Source organism: Chiroxiphia lanceolata, chromosome 1 (assembly GCF_009829145.1).
Source record: "Chiroxiphia lanceolata isolate bChiLan1 chromosome 1, bChiLan1.pri, whole genome shotgun sequence".
Classification (NCBI taxonomy): domain Eukaryota; kingdom Metazoa; phylum Chordata; class Aves; order Passeriformes; family Pipridae; genus Chiroxiphia; species Chiroxiphia lanceolata.
This window is the reverse complement of record NC_045637.1, coordinates 54,715,340-54,740,864: the sequence shown is the minus strand read 5'-3', so window position 1 is coordinate 54,740,864 and position 25,525 is coordinate 54,715,340. Positions and strand designations below refer to the sequence as shown.

Below are 25,525 nucleotides of genomic sequence, written 5' to 3'. Positions count from 1 at the left end.
CTTAGGAGGAACAGCCGTGAGGGTCTCGGAAAGGGGCAAAGACGGGTATTTTGAATGCCAAGCTGGGCTGACTTCCATCCACTGGCTGTTGAGGGCTGGCATGAATGTGTTGCTCCTCGGCCTTCCCTCTCTCTCCTGAGATGGCACCTCTGTGGATTAGTGTCAGTGGCCCTTCTTTTGCCTTGTCCTCCAGCCTTAGAAGAGAAAGCACAGAGGGAAATTACTGCTGGTCCTATCGGAAGCACGTATGATGCAGATTTTTCTCTTGGCAATCTGCTGGATGTTCAGCAGGAGGGCATAATGAATATTCTGGCTTTGAATCAAAAAGATCACAGAAAAGTTGACTGCATGGTGGCTTTCACGCGACTTGGAGGGCTCAGGGTGAGACATGCTGGAGAAGAATAGTTTATGTTGTCTTGGCAGTTTTAATGACTTTTGTGTCATTCTTACACCCTTGTGTGCCCAAGTATTGGAGGGCAGTGTGGAGAAATATAGGATGAATAAATGGAAATTCAGCTTGTGTGCATCAAGACATTCTCATCTCTCAGTCGCTTGTGGAGCAAGAGGAAAAATAGGCATGATTTTTAGAGGAAAATGAATGTACTGACACTTTCCTTCTAGTTTTACTGACCCCTTTGAAAAATGATGGATGAGAGTTGCTTTTCTTGCTGTTTAAGTTTCAAAAGAGGTGTTGCTATGAATAATGCTAGAGTGAATAGTACCTCTAGAATGCTGACTTAATTATACTCTGAATTTGGATTTAGTTCTATGCTACTCAGACACATCTGTATTTAAAAAATAGTAAGACTTGATGTATTGAGCCTCACTTTATCCCTCAAGAGTTTTAAGATAGATATCTATATAGGTATGTTAATGTTGTAAGTCAAGGTAGGAAGAAAATAGTAGTAGACAGCACAGAGGAGCCTTGGTGAGTTGATGCTTTTATCTCTGCTTGCTCTACTGATCTGCGAAAAAAGAAAGCTTAGGCCTCATTTATGCCAGACTTTCTGTCATCATAGTGGTTCCCAGTACGTAAGTGTGAACTGGAAAACTTCCAGTCATGGCTTATGCTGATACATCCTGGGCACCAGGGGTTGCATGGGCTCTCTGTGAATATCACAGGTGCTGGAGGTCCTATTGTAGGCAACTCTGGTGGAGGAGGACAAAATAAGCGAAGGAAAGACCTCAGCATAACAAAACAATGTATTTGACTAAAAAAAGTGCGTATTTCAAATGCCCGCACAAAAGAAATGGAAGGAAATTTCCAACAATGGTATGTGACCACTTCTCCATACAAATACCTATATTTGTATGGAGAAATGTTGAAGATGGTAAGTAGGCAGTGAAGAAATGAAGTCTGATTTGGTGTTGTCTGAAAACTACACTTTTTCCTAAGGAAAAAATAAGAACTTTGAAAGAAAAACTTTCAGGAATTATGGGCTCCTGATATTAATAATGACTTTAAGTAAGATAACACATTTGTACTTTAACAGAGGCTTTCCTGGCTAATGCAGTAAAAATGTTGCTGTAGAAAGGAAAATGGAATTTTAGTTGTCATTGTTAGCAGTGGAGTAAAAAATGAAACATCTGCCATGATGTTGCAGAGAGTTATCATGTCCCTGTGTGGCATCACTGGAGAAAGAACAAAGATGGGGTTTTTTTTGGCAAAAACCATGGGTGATGGAGTCCAACTTCAGGGCTGGCTGGAGGTGACTGTGTACCCCACAGTAGCCGGTGAGAAGTGATGGGTAGGACTGGGGGTCACGCAAGAAGAGCTTTGAAAATGAAGACGGTAGCGGTGTTTGATGTGACAGAGGGAGAGAGAGAAAGTGCCTTGAACAGGACGATTCAGAGAGCAAGATGTGATCAGAGTGATAGGCAGTGCAAATGATCTGCATGGCAGCAGTGTTGAGAATGAGCCTTACCTAAACGTGAGCGTGTTTGCCAAGTGTGCAGTAGGTATGTTGCAGGTGACAAGAGGATTAAAGGCACATAATATCCTGGTTCCATGTTGGCAATGAACATATCTTTATAAAATTGGGGAAGCTTTTTCTTCATATTTGTTAAAAGGAAACTGAGGAGTGTTTACTCTTTGTTTCTGAATTAATTTATCGCATTACAGCATTGGATCTGGTAAGGAAACAAAGGGAATATTGTACCATTCCTGATAAAACCTTATGTGTGACACGTGCAACTGTGAGTGTGTTACTGAATTTTATTACTGTGCACTTTAAGAGGAACAAAAGGAGATGAGTCACTTTGTACAGTGTAAATACAAGACTGCAAAGACATTGCCAAGGTAGAGAAGAATTAAGAGAACTCCTTTTTCGTATACTTGAGAAAGTTTATTAACAACTGGTGAAAGTTCTTAACAGATCCAGCAGTGCTGTATTATCAATTTAGAAAAGCTGTAACTTGCTTGAAACTCCAGATCTGTCAAACATGATGGGAGAAACTGCTGGTGACTTCAATGAAGTCAGAATTCTGCCAGGAGCACACTTACTTATTGGATGAGCAGGCAGTTGGGTAGCTCCAGTAAAAACTACAGTATGATTAGAGTAACAGAAATTTTAAAAAATAAAAATAAAAATTGAGACACATGAATTCTGCAAATTCACACTTTTTGTGAAGGGTTGATATCTGGACAGGTCAGAGGAAAGTGAATGTAATATCTGTATTTACACATCTACAGAAGAGACTGGCAACTACAAATGGAGCTCAGCAGCACTCAGAGATGTGGATCTACCACAGTATTTTCTTAGAGTAACAAAAATTGATGTGATCCATAGGGAAGCTTAGAGGTTTGCTAAAGAAGGTGAGCAGTGGAACACAGAAAAATTGTATGGTGAGCACAGGCTTGTGCAGAGTAGAAATGAGACAAGACAAAGAGCCACTATTTAATTATCTATTAGAAGGTAGCACTAAGGTAACATGGATTTGTTAATTTGCAATTTAAAAATATTTTTATTACAAAATTTAACAGGGTATTAACACATAAGACCTCTTAGCAATTTATAAGAAGATTGCCTTTGACTGTACAAAATGAGGAGTAACTTAAGTGAAGTGTTGAATGGAGAAAAATGAAGGCATGAAAAAGGATTGACACAGGGAAGGAAAATCCTGACTGCCTTTGGTCTAGAAACTTCTCTAAGAATTTTCTTTATATTCCCTTACAATTGTTACAGTTTCTTTTTCTTTCCTCTCCCAAGCAGAAAAATGAGCCATGTAATTACTAAGTCATCAGCGGTAGGCTGATACAGAAGTCATGAGTCAGAACCAAAAAGCCACAAGCTCTGAAAACTCATCTCATTTCTCGTTGCCTTCTAATTACAGTTTAAAGGAAGGTTATGTTGTTCCTCAAAGTGTGTTTTTCTTAAAAATATGGGGTTCTGTGCTTGCTGCTCTGAGGGGTCTCTGATTACCTCTCCTAATCCAGTCTGCTTTCTTCCATTTGCTCATGTTCTCACTCTTCTTGACCTTCTTCCCTGCATCCTGATGTCTTACTCATAAACTGCACTTTCCCTATATTTGTCTTTGTCACTTTTTTTTCCTATTTCTGTTTATCATGCAAGTTTTCATTGTCCTTCTCAGTTTATCTTGTAATATCGTCCTTAGCCAGAATTCTGGCTCTCTCCTCCTACATCAATATTTTCCTCTCCCTTCATTTAATTATGAATCCTGTTCTTTGCGTATTCATCTCTTTTCCTTGTGTTGCATGGTTACCTTTGCTTTCTTCTTTCATTCCTTTTCCTTTTATTCGTACTCATCTTGACTCTTGTATTGATGAACTTGTCAGATTTGGTAACTAATCTGACCAGTTTCAGATTAGTTACCAGCTCTCCGGTTTTTGGTAACTCAAAAGTTACCAAAACTCCAGTTTCTGCAGTCAGATGATGAAATGTGAATCTGAACTGCTTTTTTTCACTAGAGGAGTTCCTTATTCTCTTAAGGGCAGAGGAAAGCTTATTGTTGTAGCTACAGTGCCTCTTGAAGATATAAAAGCTAGAATGCAAATACAAATTCAACTTATTGTTAGCTTAGGAGAGTGACTGAAGACTGTCCAATTTAAGGAGATCGAGTTAGTGACTCATGTTCTTCCTTGCTCCCTTTCTATAGGTTAGCTCCTATGTTCCTTCTTTGGCCACCTTTACCACTGTCCTCTAGTACATACAGGCAGTGTGTGTCATTGCTGCCACTTGGGTTCTGCTGTTGTGGCAACAGCAGCTTGATTTCACTCCAAACCTGCAGAAGTGGGCTGTGACATTTAATTATAATCTTTAACAGAAAATGAGTTTCAGGTTTGTTGCCACACTGTTGCCAGAAAATCAGTGCTTATAATTTCAACTCTGCAAGAAGATCTCTTGAAGGAAATGCCTGTGGATCTGAGCAGAGGAATCTGAGACACTAGAGGAAGGCTAGGGAGATGCTCTGAGCTCCAGGGCTCTTAGAGCAGCTGGTTATAGCTGAAACAGCAGCCATGTGAATGTGGTGTCACATCACTAACGTCAACTCTGTACCATAATTTTTCTTCAGATGGGATTGCAAATGGTTTTGCACATTCCACATGCTTTCCTACAAATATTCTGTGTCAATCCATTCTAACGTACTGAATTATATATTTTTCTTTCAAAACTCAGTCTTAATTGTGTGTTTCTTACCAGTGGCAGCAGTACAGGAAGCTCCTGCCCTAAGGGGTGAGACAGTGTTCCCTAGTGCTTGAGGAAAGTTTGTCATGACTCCTTTTGTTGAGAGTTTGATATAAGAATAATTTTTAAATAGAAATTTTTAAGAACAAAAAGTGCTTGTGAAGGTTTGGGATTTCTTTTCTTTTTTTTTTCCCCTGGCAAATGTGTCTCTGAAGACTAGTTTCAGACATACAGGAAACCTCCAATGTAAGTCACTTTTCTTCTTGCAAAAACTTCACTTTTTGCATTTCAGCAAGCTGGGGGTGAAAAACCATATAATCTTCCAAACTGTAGTTTGTTTATAAACTGAAGTTGACAGTTAGAATTATGCTGTTTACTAGTAATGAATATATTAGCTGCTATTTGAAAGCTGTCACGGAAGATTATTGTTGAATGTTTTTTTGGCAGTAAGAGTGGTGGAGAAGCTACACAGATGAATATCTAGTTGAATGGTTCTGAAGTCTGGAGAAGTCTGCATTTATCTTAAGAAGCAGCACCTGAAATAATTTTTCAAGACTTCGCCTGTTTATCAGAGCAGCACTTAATAGTGCTTGCAGACAGAGACTATTCTATGACTTCTTATAGGGATTTTTCTTCTTGCAGTGCAAATGAAGAAAGTGTGACTATTAGGTACATTTATGAGTTTCTGCTTATTCAGTCATGTCAGCTGAAGAGGGAAGAAATTTCTACCCCAGCCAGTATAAATAAAGCCAGTTTAAGTAAATTGATTTGTAGGGGCCGTATAAAAGCTAATTCATTTCAATCTTGATAGATGTATGTAAGTGCATTAACAGTATTGTTAATGATCTCTTCTGAAATGTAGTAAATGCCTGGTGGAGGGTGTCCACAAGTCACTGCAAACACCTTGGGGAAATCTGCTAAGTGTATAGCTGGACTCAGGCTGTACAGAGGCACATGGAATGGTATAGTTAATAATTACCATAACACAGCATATATTATAATGTTGTAAGTCACTTAGTAGTTTGCACCTGTCTAGAATACTGTCTGCGGTGCATTTGAACTGGTGTGAGGCTTAAACTACTTGTTATTTCCCCTTCCTGCCACAGCACATGCAATCATGACAATATTGTTGTTTTTTAAAATGGAATAAATAGGAATAAATAATTAAGTTTAGTGTTCCCTATATTTTTATAATAAAACAAAAAAATGAGTCATGATTTACTCTGAAAGCGGTAGCAAATTTTGAAAGTAGCATATATGAAATAAGGAACACCTTTATCCGAAAAAGGCAGCATGTGCTATTTTTTTTTCCTATCTTGACTACATTTCTGTGAATTAGTCTTATATCATCTTCTATAATGGAGACACATTGTTTTGGTCATCTGTAATTGGAGTTCCACAAAAATAGTCCCTAATATTAGTAAATCTGCTAATAATCCTAGGGGTAGTTAAAAAACATTCTCAGTAATTTTCTCCCATTTATATTTTATAACAATCACATTAATGTTACCATTTTAAACAGAAAAAAACATTTTATGTGAATCTCAAAGTGAATCAACCAGAGACACCAGTCCTTTTGAAAAGATAATGTGTGATGCAAAAGCCGCCTTTTTAAGTCACTCTTCTGCTTTTTGTTTTGAAGTCAGACACCAGAGTTAAGCATTCAGCTTACACTGGCAACAGTTCAAAAGGAAGGTAAACAACTTTCACTCTGTTAGGTGGATGTTCCCTATTCATTCAAGATGTGTTTAACCTTTAGTTTTGAAGGGAAGGTGACCAGTTCAGTATGAAAAATTAAGCTTTTTGTCTATGCAGGTGACTCTCCCTCAGTGCCGAGTGTTTTGCATGTTGTTCTCATGTAACATGGAGTCAGTATGATCACTCTTCTGTGCAAACATTGTGCTAACCAGTTGGTTGAGCTTCCTTGGGCTCATCAGCCAGTCTGATAAAACAGTCTTTCCAGTTATGGCTACAAACTGCAGACTTTTCCTAACTATTGCCGTAAATCCTTGGCAACCATCCCGTGGAACACACACTCTCAGAGTGCGCGCAGTCAAGCGAATGCGTCCTGTTCTGGTTTTTGAGCATGTGAGGACTCAGGACTGTACCACACATTTCCTGGGGTCTGTGCCATTGGGCCCAAAGTCACAGATTTTAAACTAGCAGTGTTAGTGCAATGCAGCCGAAAAGCTAAGACAAAAAGAGTAAAATTCAACCGTCTGTATGTTTTGAAATTAAGGTTTTGTGTAGGTCCCCTTTCAAATGGATAGATTTCTGTGGAATACTTAACTTTCTTGAATGTAATTTTTCCAGCAGAAAATCATCCTGTCAGAATTACTTCACCGTACTTTGATAAGTATTATTAATACAAAATTATAAACTTGCTGCTTTTAGTGATATGATAGTTTCCTAATATGCTGTGAAATTTCAGTCTTCTTTTTTAAGCTGTCAAGCCACTTTTGTATGAAACTGTTTTGTATTTGGGAAAATTGAGATTTCAATTTGATGAAACAGTTCAGAAACTTAATTTCTCTATATTACACAAATTCCAAAGTGATGCTCCTGAATGCTGAGGAAATGCAAAACTTGTCAAGAGGGACTTATAAAAATAGTACAGTAATGCTTCAACTTTAATTTGCTTGAACTTTATGTTGTTGTTGAACTCTTTGATATCCCAGAAGTATTAGATGAAACAGTGGCTTTTCCCTGGTTTATGAATTAATGTTGTTTTTTCTCTTGAAATAACTATTTGCTACTGCTTAATTTAAGCCAGTGTGTTTTCATGTTCCCTCCGTGGCCAAGCATCAGTCATACAATTTAAATAATGAACCAAGACATTAAACACACATATTTTAAAAGGGAGTATTGTGAAGGATCCAAATAAAAAGGGTAGGGCCTTCTTGTTAGTTCTGTGATGCATTCATAATAATGACATTATTGAAATGTATGATTCAAGTAAGACAAAGAATGTGTGGCAATTACTCAAATAAAAAAGACTCCAGTTTTCAGGGTTTTTTTTTCCATAATCTTTTACTTGATCTGAAAACCTTTTTTTCTGTTACAGGTAAATCAGGCCATTTACACTGCACAGAAATGGAGGTAAGAGAAATATTTTGTTTTGTCTACTAGTGCTGATCTAGCTCAACTCTTTTCCATTAACTTACAGAGTAGATGTGGTACACTTATCCTGTGTAGTTACCATTGCAAAGTTGTACTTTGTATTGCATTGATAACTTTTGTTGACAGCTGCATAAATGTGTCTTAACATGGGATATTTAGTCTTATTTATGTTCAGGAACAGAGGAAAAAAAGGCTGTGTGGTTTTTCAAAAACGAGAGATATGCTATGCAGCCAATGTAATTTCATCTTATACTAATTTCTTTAAAAAATATATATTTTTTTAGCAGAATATTTCATTTAGGTAACTTCTGTTGGATAAATTCTCCTGTTTTACTTATTCTAGAAAGGACTAATAGGCCATGGAATAAATACTTAGCGTTTATGGAATGGCTTGGTGATTACTGACAACCTGAGAATTTGGATGGAAGCAGAGAATACAAGTTATCTCAGGGTTGTTTGTCCATTTAAAGACATCCTGATTTCAGATACTTTTAATATTTTCTTTAATTGATCACTTGGCAATGTTTTGGGGCACAAGATACATTGTTGTATGTCTTGCTGGGGTAGCAGTAGAAACACATCCATTTAAATCTGCTTCATTTATATCTTGGCTATTATTTAACTGTATCTTTGATACTAAGCTGTGACTTGTGTTGGAAGAGAATGTTCAAACTATCATTTGTCAGATTCATAGATTTAATACAAGACTGAAAGAAAAACTAAGTCGAACGTCTAGTTGAACAAGATGTGGAGTCACAGTATAATTTTTATTATCATGCAGAATAAATAATACAGTCTACTCCTTAAATAAACTTTTCCAGCAGTAAATCAAATTTCTGTGTCCTTTGCAGGGTAGCCTTTTCTCACTGCCTTTGAACTTTCTTTGAAATGTAAAACTGAGTTTTTACTTCAACTGTTCCATCAGTACATCAGGGTGAGCCTGGAGATGGGACAAGGGAAGCATCTTAATTGATGGGTTGTCTGCTTTCTCATCAATAATATATACAAAGGTGACAAACTGCTGTTACCCAGTGGTTTATACAGAGATAAACTGTGCATGATAATGGCTGCTTTAAAGACAAAATGAAAGGCCAGCTAATGCAACTACAAATGGTAAAGTGCTAATGCCATCCAGGTTTTTGGAAGTATTATTAACAATAATAAATCAAAAAACATACTTTCTGCAGGATATGGTGTAAGGAGTAATTCTTAACACATGCAAGTACAGAAATTGGAAGTAGGTGCGTTTTATTCCTTTCTGTGGTTCAGTTTAAGGAAATGCATCCTGATTTTGTTTCAGCATTTGTAAAATCTCAGTTCACAAATCTAATGCCTTATTTACAAATTATAATCTATTGTGTCATCTGCTTTGCATACTAAATATCATTACAATTTTGCTTTGTGTCTTTTAAAGGGAAGGTAATGAAAGACCCTAACACTAAAAATGCAGATAATAAATCCCTGTTAAAATATTTTTAGCAAAACATAAAATACTTCATTTTGGGAAAGTAAAAGTGCTTTTGCTTCAAATGAAAATGTCTAGTAAGAGTCAGTTGGATATGTTATACTTCATCTTCCATGGGAAAAGAGTTCTTTAATTTTGATATTTCAAAAATATTTTTTGTTGATAGTTGAAAAGAAAATCAGATTAGAATTTCCCATGAGACAGAGGCTTCCTTTTAAAATGTCTCTAATAAGAAACTGTGACCATTAGCATATTGACTCTTCTCTTTATCTCTGTCATTTTGAAGGAGTCTGTGAAGGAGTCAGTGGCTTTTTCCTTTCCAAAATTCCTTTGGGGTTGCAGCATTAGACTTGAAGTTGATGATGTTTGTGTTTTTCAGAACCAGGAGTTCAGCAGAGACAACTCATCTCACTTTTGTGATTCCTGTGTGAGAGAGTATGGCCTAATTGAATATATAGAATATGTGGGAAACTTCATAAAATCTTAACTAATAACAATCATAACTTTTTTGCAAAACATCCTGTAAACTATCCTGAATTGACATACCTTTTATTTCAAGCTAGCAATGTGAGTGGTGTGTCAAGTTCAGAGTCCAGCTGCCATAGCCATAATGGAAAGATGGGAATAAGGAATAAGGTGACCCTATGTAATCTGCACCTGCCTGTAACTCTGTTATGTACATAATGATAGCTCTCCTTAGTCATCTCAGCCGAGGTGGTGAAGATTATATAAAATATGCCAGCCTCGTTTGTAAATATTTAGTGCTCATATAGAAAGTATTCTGTGAATGCAAAGTGATTCATATGTAGGAGGGTTTAATTGCCTGTATTTGAAAAGACCCACCTAACTGAGCACAGGTCTGTTGTGTATGATTAATGCAGTTAACCAGAACATACGCTAATATAAAGATACACGCAGCCTCTCACATTTGTTAAGGAGTCGAAAAGGAGTTAAAGGGCCTGTCCCAAACAATGGTGCATAAGTTGTTCAACACCATTCAGTTTATGTCAAACCACTTTGTAGAAGTGTTTTAGGGAGACTTTGTCTGCTCTATATGCAAATTCTATTTATGAGCTATCAGATTAAAAATCTCAGCATACAGTAAAAATTATGGTACTTGTCTGCGGAGATAATTCTTTTAACCTTTTCATTGGAAACTTGAAACATTGACTGTATTTCAGATAATCATTCAGGGAAATAAATATATAGGTTATAAGAATGCAGTGTTTGCTTTGATACAAATGAGAATATACCTGTTAGTTCAGTGTATTGATGTGAATAAAATCAACCACTTCTCTCATGCAGATGAAAATAAGAACATGTATTTAATAGCACAGAATGTTAGAATTTCAAAAGAGGTGTCATAATGCCACATCTATATTAAAGTGTGTTACCTGCTCATAATTCAAGCAGTGTAAAATGTGTATTTAGCATATGCTAATATCTAGGGTTCATATTTTTATCCATGTTGAGTGTAAACTAAAGTAACATTCTGATTGAGGAGTAATTGCTGCAGCAAACAATCCTTGTCATGCACAGTAATAATCACTTTGTTCTCCTTCCTGAGCATTAACCTTAGGGTGACAAGGGAGAAGAAATGGCACTGAACAGAGGACAGGCAAAAATATTTGAGAATCATTTATCCTAGAAAAATATGACTGAGCGTGACTTCCATCAAAATAAGTTTTGATTATGTACTGAAGAAATAAATTTCTTTGTGAATGCTTGATTACAAATTTGGTGATTTTATGAATGCTTTTGATTCCTTGTGCTTTTAAGGGGAAAATTAGCAAGCACTTGGAATTGCCTTCTAGAAACTGAAGTAGAATCATACATCTTTTCTTGCAAGCATTAATTTGTGCTTGACCATTATGTGGCAGTTCTGATGAGTGAAGCACTTATCCCTTGATGATGGAATTATCTCTCAGAGAAGCTGCGCGTCCAGCCGAGAAGGGACCTGTTATTTTAGATACCTGAAAGACCATTATGCTATGTATGTGGGGATTCTGTGGCAGTCAGTCTGACCTCCTGGTTTTCCTGAAATACTTCATAGTCACAAAGAAGCAGCTTAACAGACATTTGATTAAATAGTGAACACACAAAAAAGTAGAATTTATGTTTTGATCTATAGTGTTTTATAATGAACTGCTTTTTCAAGAGAAGCTTTGTTTTCTAGCACATCAGGAGGAGATCGATCTTGGAAAAAAATGGATTTCTCGTGTTTACTTGCTATAAGCTTGGCACATTGCCATTTTCATTCAGCAATTTAATTAGGAATACGCAGCAAATATTGGACTGGAGAACTAATAATGTATTTGACTAAGCTGATTTAGTGATAGTACAATCCTGCCATCTGTCTAGAGTCTCTAAGAGAATTCAGCTGTTCCTTGTAAAGGCTTTTTGCAGGTAATATGATGTGCCTTTATTAATCTACACACCCTAAAGTCACACAGGATTTATGATGAAATCTTCATTCCAGTGATACCACCTATAAACCTCTCAGTCAGCTGAGGAAGAGTACAGAGGAAGATTTCAGCCTTTGGTCTTCTGACAATTTCAGATAATGGGTGGTGGAAAACTAGGTCTTATGGTAACTTGGATCCCTCCAGGGAAGGTTTTGCCTTTGAAAAGCACAAATAACAGAGCATGGAGCATTACGTTAGGTGGTGGTGGTGGTTTTTGATTTTTGGGGGAGTTTGGTGGGTGGGGGTTTTTTAGGTTTTGTTTGTTCATTTGTTTTTTAAATATCAAAGCACAAAAATATTCCCTGTATAGTTACCCTGTGGTACTTACAGAATTACCTTTTTTTTTTTTTCATGGGATTAAATGGGAAAATTTGCAAATATAGATTAAATGACTCTAAAAGGCATCTCAAGAGTTTTGGAAGAATAAGATAATTTGTACAGGTCTTTAGTTTTTGCAGAACCCTTTCTATATAAATTCTATTATATTGTGCTTGACAAGATACCCATTGTATCAGTGGCATGTTAGCATACCTGTGGCAGCAATCATATGTACTGATTGATAGCTATCACATCAATTAGCTGTAAGGTGCTATTTTATGAGTAAACCAGTGCTAGTGAACGTGTTTGCCTGTCTGTTCAGACCAAGAGAGTAATTTGATGGCTTATTCAAACTGCAGGGAAAAATTAGGCTTCAGATGTTGTTTGCATATGTACAATTTAATGGCCCTTTGTGTTGTCCTGCTTTGTTGTTGTATGTAATAAAAGACGAGTTTAGAGTATCAGTATGAAATAAGAATGCTGTGTTCCATACTTTTCTTTTTTTGGCTTGTTATAGCAAATATTAGAACTACATTTCTGGTCTGCTAAATCCCTCAAAGGCTTCTGAGATTATATGACATTGTTTTTCTATGAACTCTGCTACTTATGAATTTTCTGTTAGAGGTGCTGTGTTTTCCTGCCTCTTTGTTAACTACGAAATAGTTAATAGTAAAAACATAATCCAAACAAGGAGTATGCTTTCTGTAGATGAACAGAAGTGGATAATAGTTCTCAGAGCAGTTGCATGGAGGGAGTTCTTTGTTATTTCTTTAAGTATTTTGCCTAAGGCATTTCTAAAACTGAGGTAGAATACACCCCAGAGTTCCGTAAGTTCAATTTCAGTGATAAGTTTGACCTGATAGTGTTGGCTTTTTGATCTGTAGGGGACAAAACCCAACTCAGACCTTCTGTTCTTGAAGGTCTCTATTCACTCAGAAGTTCAACATCCACAATGTGAAAAGTATACAGAAGATATACAGGTGATGAGAATAAAGTACGTAAAATGTAGGTTAAATGGCAAATGAAAAGGACACAAAGCAGCTCAATATCTGAATATTTCCTGTTGTTTACAGCTATTCTTTCCCTGCACCACTTCAGTCCACATAGCACTTACTCTTGCAGGGGTGAAGTTGGGATTACTGAGTAGGTTCAGTGTGTGGCTTGATTTTTGGGAAGCCAAGGGAAATCAGACTTTAGCACCTATTTTGTTTCAGATGAGCAAGGAACACTTTGGAGAGTTGACTAAGTATTTGAATATAATATTGCATTCATTTTTTACTGCATTTTGTCTTCCAGATGTTCTACTTTTGATATTGTAGCTATCTCACTGCAGGACGTGAGTAACTTCCTCTGACTGCAGTGGGTATTACTGGTGTTTTATAAAGAACAAACACTGAATTATTGATTTTTTTTTTAATTTTTTTTTGGTAAAATGTTATGGTTCTATACAAATAGACCTTTTGTGTGCGTATGCGTTCCTAATTGATGTCCAGTTTTTATATTTCTGAATGGCTGTGTTTACTGGCTCTATGCCTCTAACATAAAGATCCTAAGTAGCATTATTTCAACAATAACATGCATTACTGGATTAGGCTAATTTTGGCATAGCAAAGATAAACTAATTTCTTGTTAATCAGTTTTGAATTTGGTCAGTAGTCAAAGAGGACAGGAACTCAAGGGAACGAAACAGTTACTTTTGCTTCAGCAGTTCAGTTACCAGGTGCTGGTTTTGCAATTTAAAAGCAAATATTGCTTTAAATTTAACCATTAGGAAAATGAGACAAAACCTGAAAGATGAAAATAACAATATCAGTAAGTTTATTTTCAAAATGTGAAGAGATTTAAAGTCAGAAAAATAGTTGTTAATTAATGCTCCCACCTGCTTTGTTTAATGACACATACACTCTTCTTTTCAGTGATAACATATTAATATCGAGTCATTTGTGCTTTGAATGTGCTTAGGAATACTGATCTAGTTCATCTAAACTCTTCTTGTATGAAGTAGATCACATTTTAACATTTAAATTCCTGTTAGCCACTTTTCATATGTGTTGAACCCCTAGCAGTTTATACTTGGGAAAATAACATTATGAATGGTGTAAAGACTGAACAGTAGACAGTGTGATTAATTTTTATTTAGTCTTCAATTTCTCTTGCTGCTTTCTGCTATCTTGTTTCTCAGCTGGGAGCAAGAAGAACTGCCGTCCTCCGGTTGTGAACATGCAGAAGCTCCAGTTATTGCAGAAGGGAGGAGAAATGTGGTGTCTCCTCATGGAATTTCCAAAGGTTACTAAGGGAAAGTACTAAGAGTAACATTTATTTGGAATTTTAGTAAGATACAATTTTCAGTAGGTTAATTAGTAACAGGGCAGGTCATGGTGGTTGCAGAAATTCCCGGTAACACTGTCTTTGAGCATTCAAAAATCATAAGGCTTATTCTAACATACAGTGAGATCAGCAGAAAACAATCTCTTGAAAATATTATGGGGATTTTTTTGTTAGTTCCTACTTTTTAGTTAATGCTTACTCAAATACATTAATTTTTTTCTTTGCAGTTCTGTGACTAAATGTTGTCTTCACACGAACACTTACATGTAGTTTTTTATCTAAATCACTTGACCTGAGAAGTTGAGACGTTAAACAAAGCAAGATTTGCAGTTGAGTCGTGAGAGTGTGCAGCACTGCGTGCTTTTTTTGGCAGAGACAATATTGAGTTGGTCTAGGGGCTCACTGAGGCAAAAGGGAGTTTTCTGTTAGTTTTGTACTTTCTTTTGTTTGGCTTGACACACTGCAATTCATTTGAGCTTTTGTTCCAGAGTGAACTTTCTAGCAACTGGTAAGTTTCTGTGCTCCCCATGACCTACCAGTGTGAACATTTTCATCTTAAACTGTTTAATTTTGTCTGCCACTTACATGTCTGTAATGTCAATCACGAGAAAACAAAGCAAGCTCCAAGATCTCTCCTTAATAGCATGAAGGAGAGACTGTAAAAGATGTTCCATGCTGAACTCTTCAATTATCATTTAGTATTGCTGTGTGCTGTAGCAGCAAAATACTTCTATTTACCAAAAGGAAATGCAAAGGGTAAATTAAACACACACATAAAATTAGACTGAATTCTAAATGTGTATTTCATCACGTCCCTTTCTTCTATTAACTGGTAGTAATTATGAAGCACCTGTAATGCTTTTAGTACTTCACCCTCAGCAAGAAGCGAAGGTTAAATAATTAACTAGGACAAGACAAGCTGTTCACACTTAGTAGATTAACTCCTGTTTCATTTAAGAAAGTAAGGGTGTTCTGTTAAACTGATAAGTTTTTCTCTTCCACTTGTTAGTCCCTAAGCCTGAAACACCCTTGTCCAAGTCTCTTGTCACCATTTCTCACTGTATCTTAACTTCCAAGCCTTCCTCTCCTGCTTTCTTTCAAAATCTTTTATAGTTCATTCATTAACTTCCTTTATTTCTGTTTCTCCCTAACCAAAAAGTTAATCATCCGCTTTTGCATGTGTGTTACTGCCTCTACCCAATATTTGATGATTCTCAGCGTTACTGAGATGACTCTCTGTTCCAAATGTGTTCTTTCACAGCTCTCTGCTTTTCTGCTTGTTTCTTCTGTTGGTATTAGTGCATGTTCTGAATTCATTATTTTTCTGTTGTGTATTTCTCATTGTGTCTTTATCTTCTCTGTTATCTGGACTTGTGATACTACCGTTATCTTTGACTCACACCCTTTCCTTTCCTCCAGATGCCTGCCAAATCCTTAATTGCCATCTGCTAAAAGCACCCCTCTCTTCTCTGTTGCAAAGATGATAATTCAGGCTTTGTGTTTTTTGTGTTAGGTTGTCTTGGCTAATGCGCACTGCCTGCCACCTACTCTTTTCTTGGCAGTGAGGAAAATATTTCTTCAAAGTTTTTTGAAAGACTCTCCTTTGATTGCATTGTGGTTTTGGGATTGCTTTTCTCTTTACCTGTGACCTACGCATTCAGAGTATGTTCTTCCTACTGTTGTATGTCTGGAGCAGACACTCATTGCAAAGTAAACAAATTGCTCCATCTGGTTTGTTTGTTTAGGAAGATGTGCCATGAGTTCTGTTTGCTTTGAAGGACAGCTGTTACAAATGTTTCAGAGAACATAGATGAAAAGCATGCATGTATTTTCTAAACTGGATATTTCAAGCCCCTTCACCATTTGGTGATTGTAAATTTGACTATACTTTGTAGCGTGTCAGATTACATTCTTTTTCCTGAGCATGTTGCTTGTGCTTGAGTGTTTGAGTGTTTGAGTATTTCACTTCTGTTCTCCGGGTGAAAGCTACAATTCCTAGGTCTTCCACAAATGTTTCATTTCGCTGGGAATGCAGAAAATAAGTACAGTTGAAACTGCATGAAAACAGTGAAGTAGTCTTGGTCTCTGGTCCTTGGCCACCTTTTTGCCTTGTCATTTTCTACAGGGCTGTTCTTGTTTATAGCTTTATATTGTTTGCTGTTGGAGTTTGCTTTAATCTACAACTGGTAAGGCATATAGCAAATAGTTCTTTTCCCTTTTTTTTTTAACTATCTGTACACTAGCAGAGATAATGTCCTTAATGAACTTTGTTGGCCAGAATAATAACATCCAGCATTACTTTATTGTAATACTTTTAGCTTTCATTTTACTGAATGTACTGAAGAACTTCTGCTGTGTTTTTATTTACTAAAAAAACCTTTTTATTATAATGTGTTCTTCTTCAAAATTTTGTCTTTACTTTTGTCATCTCTCATTAAAATCTGGTAACCAGAGCTAGTGCTGAACCTGAACCTGCAGGCTCTTTCTTTATGCAAAGTCTGGTGCTTTTATTGCACAGCATAAAGGACATTTGAACAGTAACACTGCATGCTTATGAAGAGTCAGCTGCTTGGTTTTGCCTGTAACATTTAAAGCATTGGCACTGGGAAAATCTATTTGAATACTGTTTGTTTTTCATATTTTGGGCTCATTACTGGATGTTAAATAAAAAGTTAATCTGAAAAACATAGATAAGAATTGTTAAATGAGAGAAAGGGAGAAAAACATGCCATTGTGGTGGGGAGGGTTTTGCCATTTATTTAAAGGGATTAAAACAACATTATTTTTCAATTTAAAGTACTTCATTCCCCTACACAAGGAAAATGTTTGTTTAAAGTTTAAGATCTCTTTAATCCCTGGACTCCCAGTTTTCTGGAGTGTTGTCTGCCTGCAACTCTCAGATCCCTTAGATGATTTCTATGTCTTGTTATGCTAGTTATATATGCAAATATAGTAGCAGACTTCATAGTTTAAAACCTAGACCAGGAGTAAATGAGGTGCGTGATGAACTTGTGGTTCTGTGAGTTGCCACAGTGACTTAATTATGTGGACACTAAAGTAGACAAGATGAATGTTTTGGTGGGAGAAAATTAATGTTATTCTCATTTTAGAGAAAGAAAAATTAGTTTGAAGACATTAGGCAACTTGCCCAGTATGACATTTGGACTCCATAGAGGAGCCAACGTAGAATCTAGATTGTTTAAGTCTTAATCAGAACCCCAAAAATCTTTTTTCAGATTTTAACTACCTGAACTACATACCCATTACTTTGCAGCCGAGAAAATACTAATGCTCCTGTGAGATATTTCATCAAGATACTAGGAATTTACTTTCAGGCTAGGCTATTCCTTCTTTCCTGTGTAGACTTCTTAAATACATTAAAATTCTATAGAAGCAGTAGCCCATTCTCTTTCAAAATAAATTTCTTATCTTTCAGGATTACACATGTAGATGTTGCCATACTAGTACAAAAGCAGACTTTACTTTCTATTGTTTCCTTTCTGGCAATAGATAGACTGAGCTTTGTTCCTACACAGAAGACAAACTTACCCAAAAATTTCTTGTATACCACTCAGTCAGAAAAAGCATTTCAAAACAGATGTACAGTTTTTGAAAAAGATAAAAATTAATAGTTTCAAAGAAGGAAAAAAAAGCAAACTGGAGGGATTTGAAATAGGAGTCATATTTATATGTGAGGAAAGGGAAACTTTTCCAGTAATAAAGGAAAGAAGCATTGAAAACTAATACAGAATAAGGAAACTTTACTGCAGCATTTGGAAAGGCAGTGAAACAAATGAGGTCTGTTATCATTCACATGTGGATAAAATAATGTTTAGCTTCACAATGTTGTAGTACTATAGTGATAAGTAGTAGGACAAAGAACTTGAAGGAAAAAAAATGTTAGAAGTGAGCAGCTTCTATTCCTAAAAATAGAATTTAATTTCACAAAATTTTTCAGTCCTCTGCTTCAGAGGACTTGTATCATTTTTTCGGCAGATATATCTTGAATAAAGATATAATCATTTAAACCAGCCTGAACCTCACAAGGATTTATAGTGCAACACAGCGTTTTGATATTGTTCCAGCATTTCAAATGTCATATGGAAACACAAAGTGTCAAACTAATAAGATTCCAAGCATTTTCCTGTCAGTGGCTCGTCCTTTTGTTTTTAGGAAAAGATGGCTTTGTATATGTATGAAGATCTTGGTTCTTCAATCTTATGTCTGTGTGAATATCTAGATAGATGGATTTTACCAGTCAGCAGGCACACATACACACTGTCTTGCATTTCCTTTCTTGGCATGGAAGCTTCAACAGATTAATGGATGATTGCATTTGTATTTTTGTTGTGTATAACTCAAAGATACTATTCACCACTGGTTGAATTTATGTGACATCGGGGTTTTGTTTGACATGACCCATTACAGATTTTATACAGTGTCTGAAAGCAAGTTTTCACAGAGCTTTCTAAAGAGAAGATAGAAAAGTATTGATCACTGTGCTTTTTCCCTGTTTAATGGCTACAGGAACAAATATCTAGTGAAGATTTTGTTCAGATCTCATTAAGAGAGTGCCCATCCCTCTCAATCACCCAGCACAACAGGAACTGTATATTGTGGACATGTTCTTTTCTGAACTTACTTTTTAATGATCCATTCAGTTGAAATTATCTAGACTCACTTCTACTCTTTTACATCTCTTTCTCCCTTAAAGTAATTATTTTCTAATTACTTTGTTTGTCACCTCTTAGTGCCAGATCTCTCTAGCTCCTCTGTGAATGAGGATCCCAGTCTGTCATTTCTTTTTTATTATTTTTATTTTTTTTTTATTGCTTTCTCTTAAATTGCTGGTAAGCAGCAATCTGCCTCCAGAGAACAGAATCCTCAAAGCATACTTCTTGTCAGCCACCCACACTCGGACTATCTGCTGCTCTGGAGAGATCCAGTAACTAAACAGAGTTGTCAGTGGTTTCAAATCCCACAAACAGAGGGAGCATCTGTTGCAAAGCCCACATCTGCAGAATCCTTCCTGGTAAGGGTGGTGGGTGGCTTTTTAAACCATGTTGGCCCCATGGGTGTTCCAGGCTAATTCCACTGTTGTCTCTGTCTCAACCCACTTCTGCCATGGCCCTAGGGGTGCAAATGGCAGGAGTCCTCAGCATTGTAGTGCAGGCTTCACCTGCAATCTCATGAGGGTATCTTGAGCAAATAAAAGTCTGAGCAAAAGAATCATCTATGGATGGATACAACAAACACTTGTCCTCAGCCACAAATCCTGCTAAATTCTGATTGCCCTAAACCTAGCTGCTGCTGCCATTGCACCTTCTGATAACACCTACAGCTGTAGAGAGTCAGGATCCTGAATGTACAGTTGACTCTTGTGGATGCTGTATCCCTCTTAATACCTCCTTGAGGCCTGTGACCTCGAGGACTCCTGCTGTGGGGCACTGCATCCTCTTGACACTGAAGTGGGGGAATAACTCGTGCTGCCGCAGTCCGTTTTAGAGATGTAATTACTATACAAAGTCTTTGATTTCCACAGCTTCTTCCATTACAGTGAATAACTTAAGAACGTCTTCCAGGATTTCTAGCATCAAGAAAAACAGGCATTGTCCTTTTCCAGCCTCCAGAGAACACTCCTAGGTCATAAGATGCTAAACAATCTGATTGTTATATCATGAGACTGAAAGATGCAACATCGTATTGAATTTGTACCTTTGACAACATATTTACTTGTGTGTCTTTCAATGAAGTTGGTTTTTATGTTAACCACAATGTTATTTATGAGGAGACGTTGAAGATCCTATGGCAACTGTTCGTATACAGACAATTTGATTGTGTTTTCCTTGTGGATACATAAAGTTTATGAACTTTCTAACTTGCTCTGGATGTGAAAAATTGTCTTTTAACATTCACAGGTCTGAGCCCTTCATATTATCTCTCAGATTTTTTGTCTCCACTGTGGAGTGAGTAAATGTGGCAGTTGGCCATCCCTACTCAAATCCTTCTGACGTAGCTAATGTGTTGTGCCAAGACAGATTTCTGTTAGCTGTGGTCGTGCTGGTATTGCTTATTGCCATTTGTTTCAGCAGAGTGTTAGCTGCATTAGAGTCGATGTTGGGAAGGTTTCCAGCACTGACTTCTTCAGCATGGTCACCAGGAGATCTGCAACTTCATTAGGCTGTGTGGCATTGCTGAAGACTGGCAAGAATGCTGTTTGCTAAGGAGTCTGCTAAGGCTCTGGATCCTCACAGCTATGAAGGCCTCTGCATTTTAATGAGTGTGAATTTTTAAGACAGGGCTTGAAATCAGCCGAAGTTACAATGTTGTGGAATCATAGAGTAATATATTTAGAAGGGACATTTGAAATTACCTCTGGTCATCTGGGGTGGATGACCACCATGCTGAAGACAATACTAACTTCAAGTTAAGTGTGGTTGATAAGGACCTTGTCTAGTCAAGTTCTGATTGCATCCAAGGTTGGAGATCCCACAACCGCTTCAGGAAATCTGCTCCTCTGTTTCATCACTCTCCTGGTTAAGAACATATATGCTGGCAGCCACCCACCCAAACACAGAAAAATAAATTCTTAGTGGTATCTGTACTTACTTGAAAATGTAATTCAGAGGTATGAGTACATTCTTGTTGTCTTGTCTTTAATCTACCAGCACTTGCTTTGAATTGCATGTTGAGAAATACTGAGGGCATGGAGCTTAGTGCTCAGAGCAGAGCATTGATGTGGCAGCACAACATGAAAGACAAAGGCATGAGCTCCTTCTCAGAGTACTGTTAAAACTAGAGACAATAAGTAATCTTATTTAAACTTTGCAAATAATTCTAAGGTATTGCTATTATCTTCTGGATACAAAGCTCATGTTTTATCACACGTAGCAAATAAAAACACATACCCATCTTTATTTTTGTCATGGTGAAACAGCAGACAAAAGAAAACAGAGTGGATACATCAGGAGCAGTATTATATTGCTTGCTTCGCAGGCATGTAAAACAACATCAGGAATTGGCGTGTGTTGCACAAGGAAAACGTAAAGTGAAACTTGGTAGCTTTTTGTTAAGTAGGTATGGTAAGTAGATATGTGCTCATTTGGAATATGTAAATATCTGCTGGAAAAAAACCAGTTTCCCTTTAAGTGAAATGATAATCTCAAGAGTCATAGAGCCTTGTGACTGATCACAAGTTTTAGAAGAGACTTCAATTCACTGAACCTAGTGTTACATAAAGTTTGTTGTTACTTAATGAGTCTTATGGATTGTAATGTTTAAAATACCCAACATGTGTTACCATAATGTAGCCATTTTCAAATTTAATTGATCTTAAAATGACTGTAAGGCAGCCAATGTCATTAGACAGCTGGATATATTTCATTTTCTGATTTAGATTGTATCACTGTTTACTTACAGTGAAGCTGGTGATGGAATGTTTTCCAGGCATATGAGCCTGGACAGTTTCTACATAAACTAAGAGCTCTTTGCATATCCTAGATCTTTCTCCCTTTGTTGTATCTTTTTTTTCCCCCCATATGGATGTCTCAAATTTAGATACATGTTTGCCAGTATAGATTTTGTATACCTGAGATTATTTTATTTCTTATAGAAAGGCAGCTGCCTAACAGCAAGCAACATGTGATATAAAATATGTGCTCATATATATGCCTATACAGACAATTCAGTTTAAAAATAAGAAAACTTCAAGATAAGCAAAGATTTTATGTATTTCTCAGGTATTAATGATTTTTCTTAGCTGCTCATTTTCTTAAACCAGCCTAAACATATATGTTTATAAAACTTTGGTGATTTGTTCGTGTTGGAGTAATGACATAATTTATGTAAAAAAGACCAAATCCCTGTGTGTAAATCAATCCTTTTTATTGCTCCTTGAATCTTTTGAGTCAGGGTTATTTTAACTCTGCATTAGCCTCTACAAGTATTTGAGTGAAAGGAAGTTTGGTTGTTTTCCAGGTTCAGAGATGAGAGTGAGTAACTCATGGAACTCCTGAAATACTTTAATAGCTTGGAACGCCCACACTGACCTCGCGTAGGGAGATGAGGTGTCAGTGCAGCGAGGTTTCGGGGAGGAGGTGGAGTTGTTGCCCTGGCCACACAGACTGCCAGCTGACTCACAGTGTCACTGGGCGTGTAGGATGGTCAAATGGCCAGGAGGAATGAGCCATCGTTTGCTAAACCAGGTTAGTTCCTTCTAAAGACAGTAAGAGGCTCATAGAAGGACAGAGTCCAAACAGGATGAGGATACTGCTGCTACAGCCCCTGCGTGTATAATGAGGAGAATTTGTGCTACCCAAAAAGGAGTCTGCCAGTGTAGGAGTCACAGTAACATGATATCCAGGACTAATTTGTGAATGTGAAAATCATGTGCATGTTTGTGTTCAGCATTTCTTGCAATACTTGTTGGTATAATTTCTTTTAAAGGAGGGTCTTGTTTATGTGTTCCTGTTGATGGACCTAATTGGTATTAGTTACGTAAACAATATTGGATTAAAAAGGCTATTGTTCTCTCACACAAGGCCATCAATGACTTGATTACAAGCATTTTCCAGGATATTCCCAAGTACAATAGACTTAATTTAATTAAAAAATGAACAACACAAAAATGAATAACATGGGTTTGTGAGTAGGTCTCATGCACAGTTATGAAACAAGTGTAGGGAGCAAATTGCCAAATCTTCTTCATTCGGTAGGATGAAGTTTCTCTTTTTCTGAAGAACATGACTAGTATTTTGAATCATAGGTCAGAAAAACTCAAGATAAATTTAGAATCCAGTGCAACTCTCTCACAAGTGAACTTTCAAAGTCCATAAATATTTCGATTATGTCTTGATATATCTTACCTTATGTCTGAATGCTGGATTCTTCTTTTTCTTCAGACATCTGCTTTTTCAGTAACATTTTGTTTTCTGGTAGTTACCACATATTTTTAATAGAAGAATACACAGTTTTCCCCCCAGTGTTTAGGTATTTCCTGGTACCAAAGCACAGTGCCCCATGCTAGGACCCTGTGCACTCACCTCTGATGTAGGGATGGGCTGCCCATGGCCAAAACCTGCTTTGCTATTGTACAGCTGTAGCCTCGGATCAGCTGACTGTGAAAACAGCCACGTCGAAGAGCTATGGGAAGGCTTGTTGCAGGCGTCCTCCTACCTTCTCTAAAGGAACATTTAAGCTGAGCCTTTGCATTTTGTCTCTTGAACTACGCTGCAGCTTGTCCTGTGCCCAGCCACATCCCTTGCTGGACCTGACCCACTGGCTTACCTTCCTGGCCAAGCCTCCAACCTGCCTCGTCACCGTGGAATGACTTGGGTGATCATGGACTGTGGCTGACCCTGGTTTCTTTGGCCAGACCTGCTCTGCTTTTCCTGTTTGGGTACCTGGGTCCACGTCCCTGGTCATTGAGGGCACTGCCCCTGCCTCTGTTGTGGTCACCCTCTGCTCCTGACTTGCCTTCTTTTGTGGAAGTGGCTGCCCTTGCTGCTTCCTCACCCGAGTTCCTTTACTCATTCTGTAACAGGGAACCATATTTCCTTTCCCTGTATGATCACAGCGTAAAAAAACACTACAGAAAATACAGGCACACATGAATGTTTAACGTTGTAGGTGGGGATACATGCACTTCTTTTCTGTCCCTGCAGCAATGGCTACTAACTTATACATGAGTATAAGTTTACACAGAATACAAAAGATTTTAGGGTAAATATATGAATGATCTGGAAATTCCATAGCTCTAATGCCTCATGCTTTTTGAGAGTATCATAGTGGGATATCAAAGTAAATACTAAGGAGTTGTCCTGTGTTTGTCCCTGTGCATTACTATGCCTTAACTGCTGACAGGAGTCAACGTGCCCCAGTGTCTGAGAAATTAATTCCAGGTTTGTTTCAGTATTTTACATCTGCATCCCCTCCCCAGCCCATGATGACAGGGCTGGTATCTGTAGAAGAGCCACCAAACAGCCAATTGGATGGCTGTGGCCGATCCATTTTTTCATCTTCCCACCCTTGATGTCTGATTTATGTGGCCATTGTGAGCTAGTCACAGTATAAATTTAGATTATTACTGGGATCATTGTGCCTGTTTACTTGAAGGTCCGGGACTTGTTTATGAGTGAGAGAAATTCTTATGCGGAAACCAAACATCTCAATTGTTTCATGTAATAGCAAATTATATTTGGAAAGATATGTTTTCACTCAACTTCTGAGGATAGAAATTAGAAATTATTACTTACTTAAAGTAAGTCTGCTTACTTTATGAGTCAGAAAAGAGCAGGTTTAAACTCCCTGGCCAACAAAAATACTACAACAAATACTAAATCTCATCTGATACTGTAAGTGCTCCCCACTTACTTTCATTATCAGTGTTAGCACCGCATAGTGTAAAAACAGTTTTAAAACACACTAATACGTTTTGTGTCCCTTCTCTCTCAGAAGAGAAGGTAATACATGCAGAGAGGGAGCTTCACTAGCTGTAAACAGGAACAGTAAAAGCCTGACCTTTCTAAGGATATATAACAAGTCAATACTATGTCCTTTCTCCTCTTGCAACATCTAAACTGGGAGCTGTTTTCAAGGAACATCAGTTTTGTAACTTCCATAGTGTTTATGTATTAGTCAAAACTAGCCCTACTTTCATACCAAAGTTGATTTTGGACTCTACAGAACACAGAAAATAGTCCTTTGCCTGTTTTCATTGCTCCCCAAAGAGGAATGATGACATATGTCATGTATCTGTGGAGCTCTTCAGTTAGGAATATTTATTAGATAGCTTTGCATTATGATGTCATTGTAAACTGGCAAAGGAACGGAAAAAAAAAAAATCTTCCACTTCTAAATTACTAAGACAGTATTTCAGAAAAGCTCAGCAGAGAAGATGGCAGTGTTTATCTGAGCCATGTGGGCCCTCTTTGAATAAAAGAATCATATTGAATGATTATGAAGAATGAAGAATCTGTTAACTTAGTCAACTGGTTATATATAAGAAATCCTCCAAGGTGAGCACCCCATTATCATCTGATGCCACCTTTTTTTACATCTTTCTGCTATTCTGGCTCCTCTAACTAGATGCTGCTAATTTACAAATACAGAAATTTCATTAAAAACAAGAACATAAAATATCCATTTATTACATGAAAACAATTTTTTTTGTATCCAAATATTCC

The 25,525-nt window shown here is 37.2% G+C and overlaps 1 protein-coding gene across 1 annotated transcript in view; it reads left to right on the top strand.

Annotated features, from left to right (window-relative positions):
• Positions 1-25,525, top strand: part of SPIRE1 (spire type actin nucleation factor 1) — a 128,114-nt gene that overhangs the window by 4,748 nt on the left and 97,841 nt on the right. Inside the window, 1 exon segment of the mRNA XM_032713387.1 lies at positions 7,711-7,745. Within this exon segment, the coding sequence (XP_032569278.1) occupies positions 7,711-7,745 (35 nt within the window).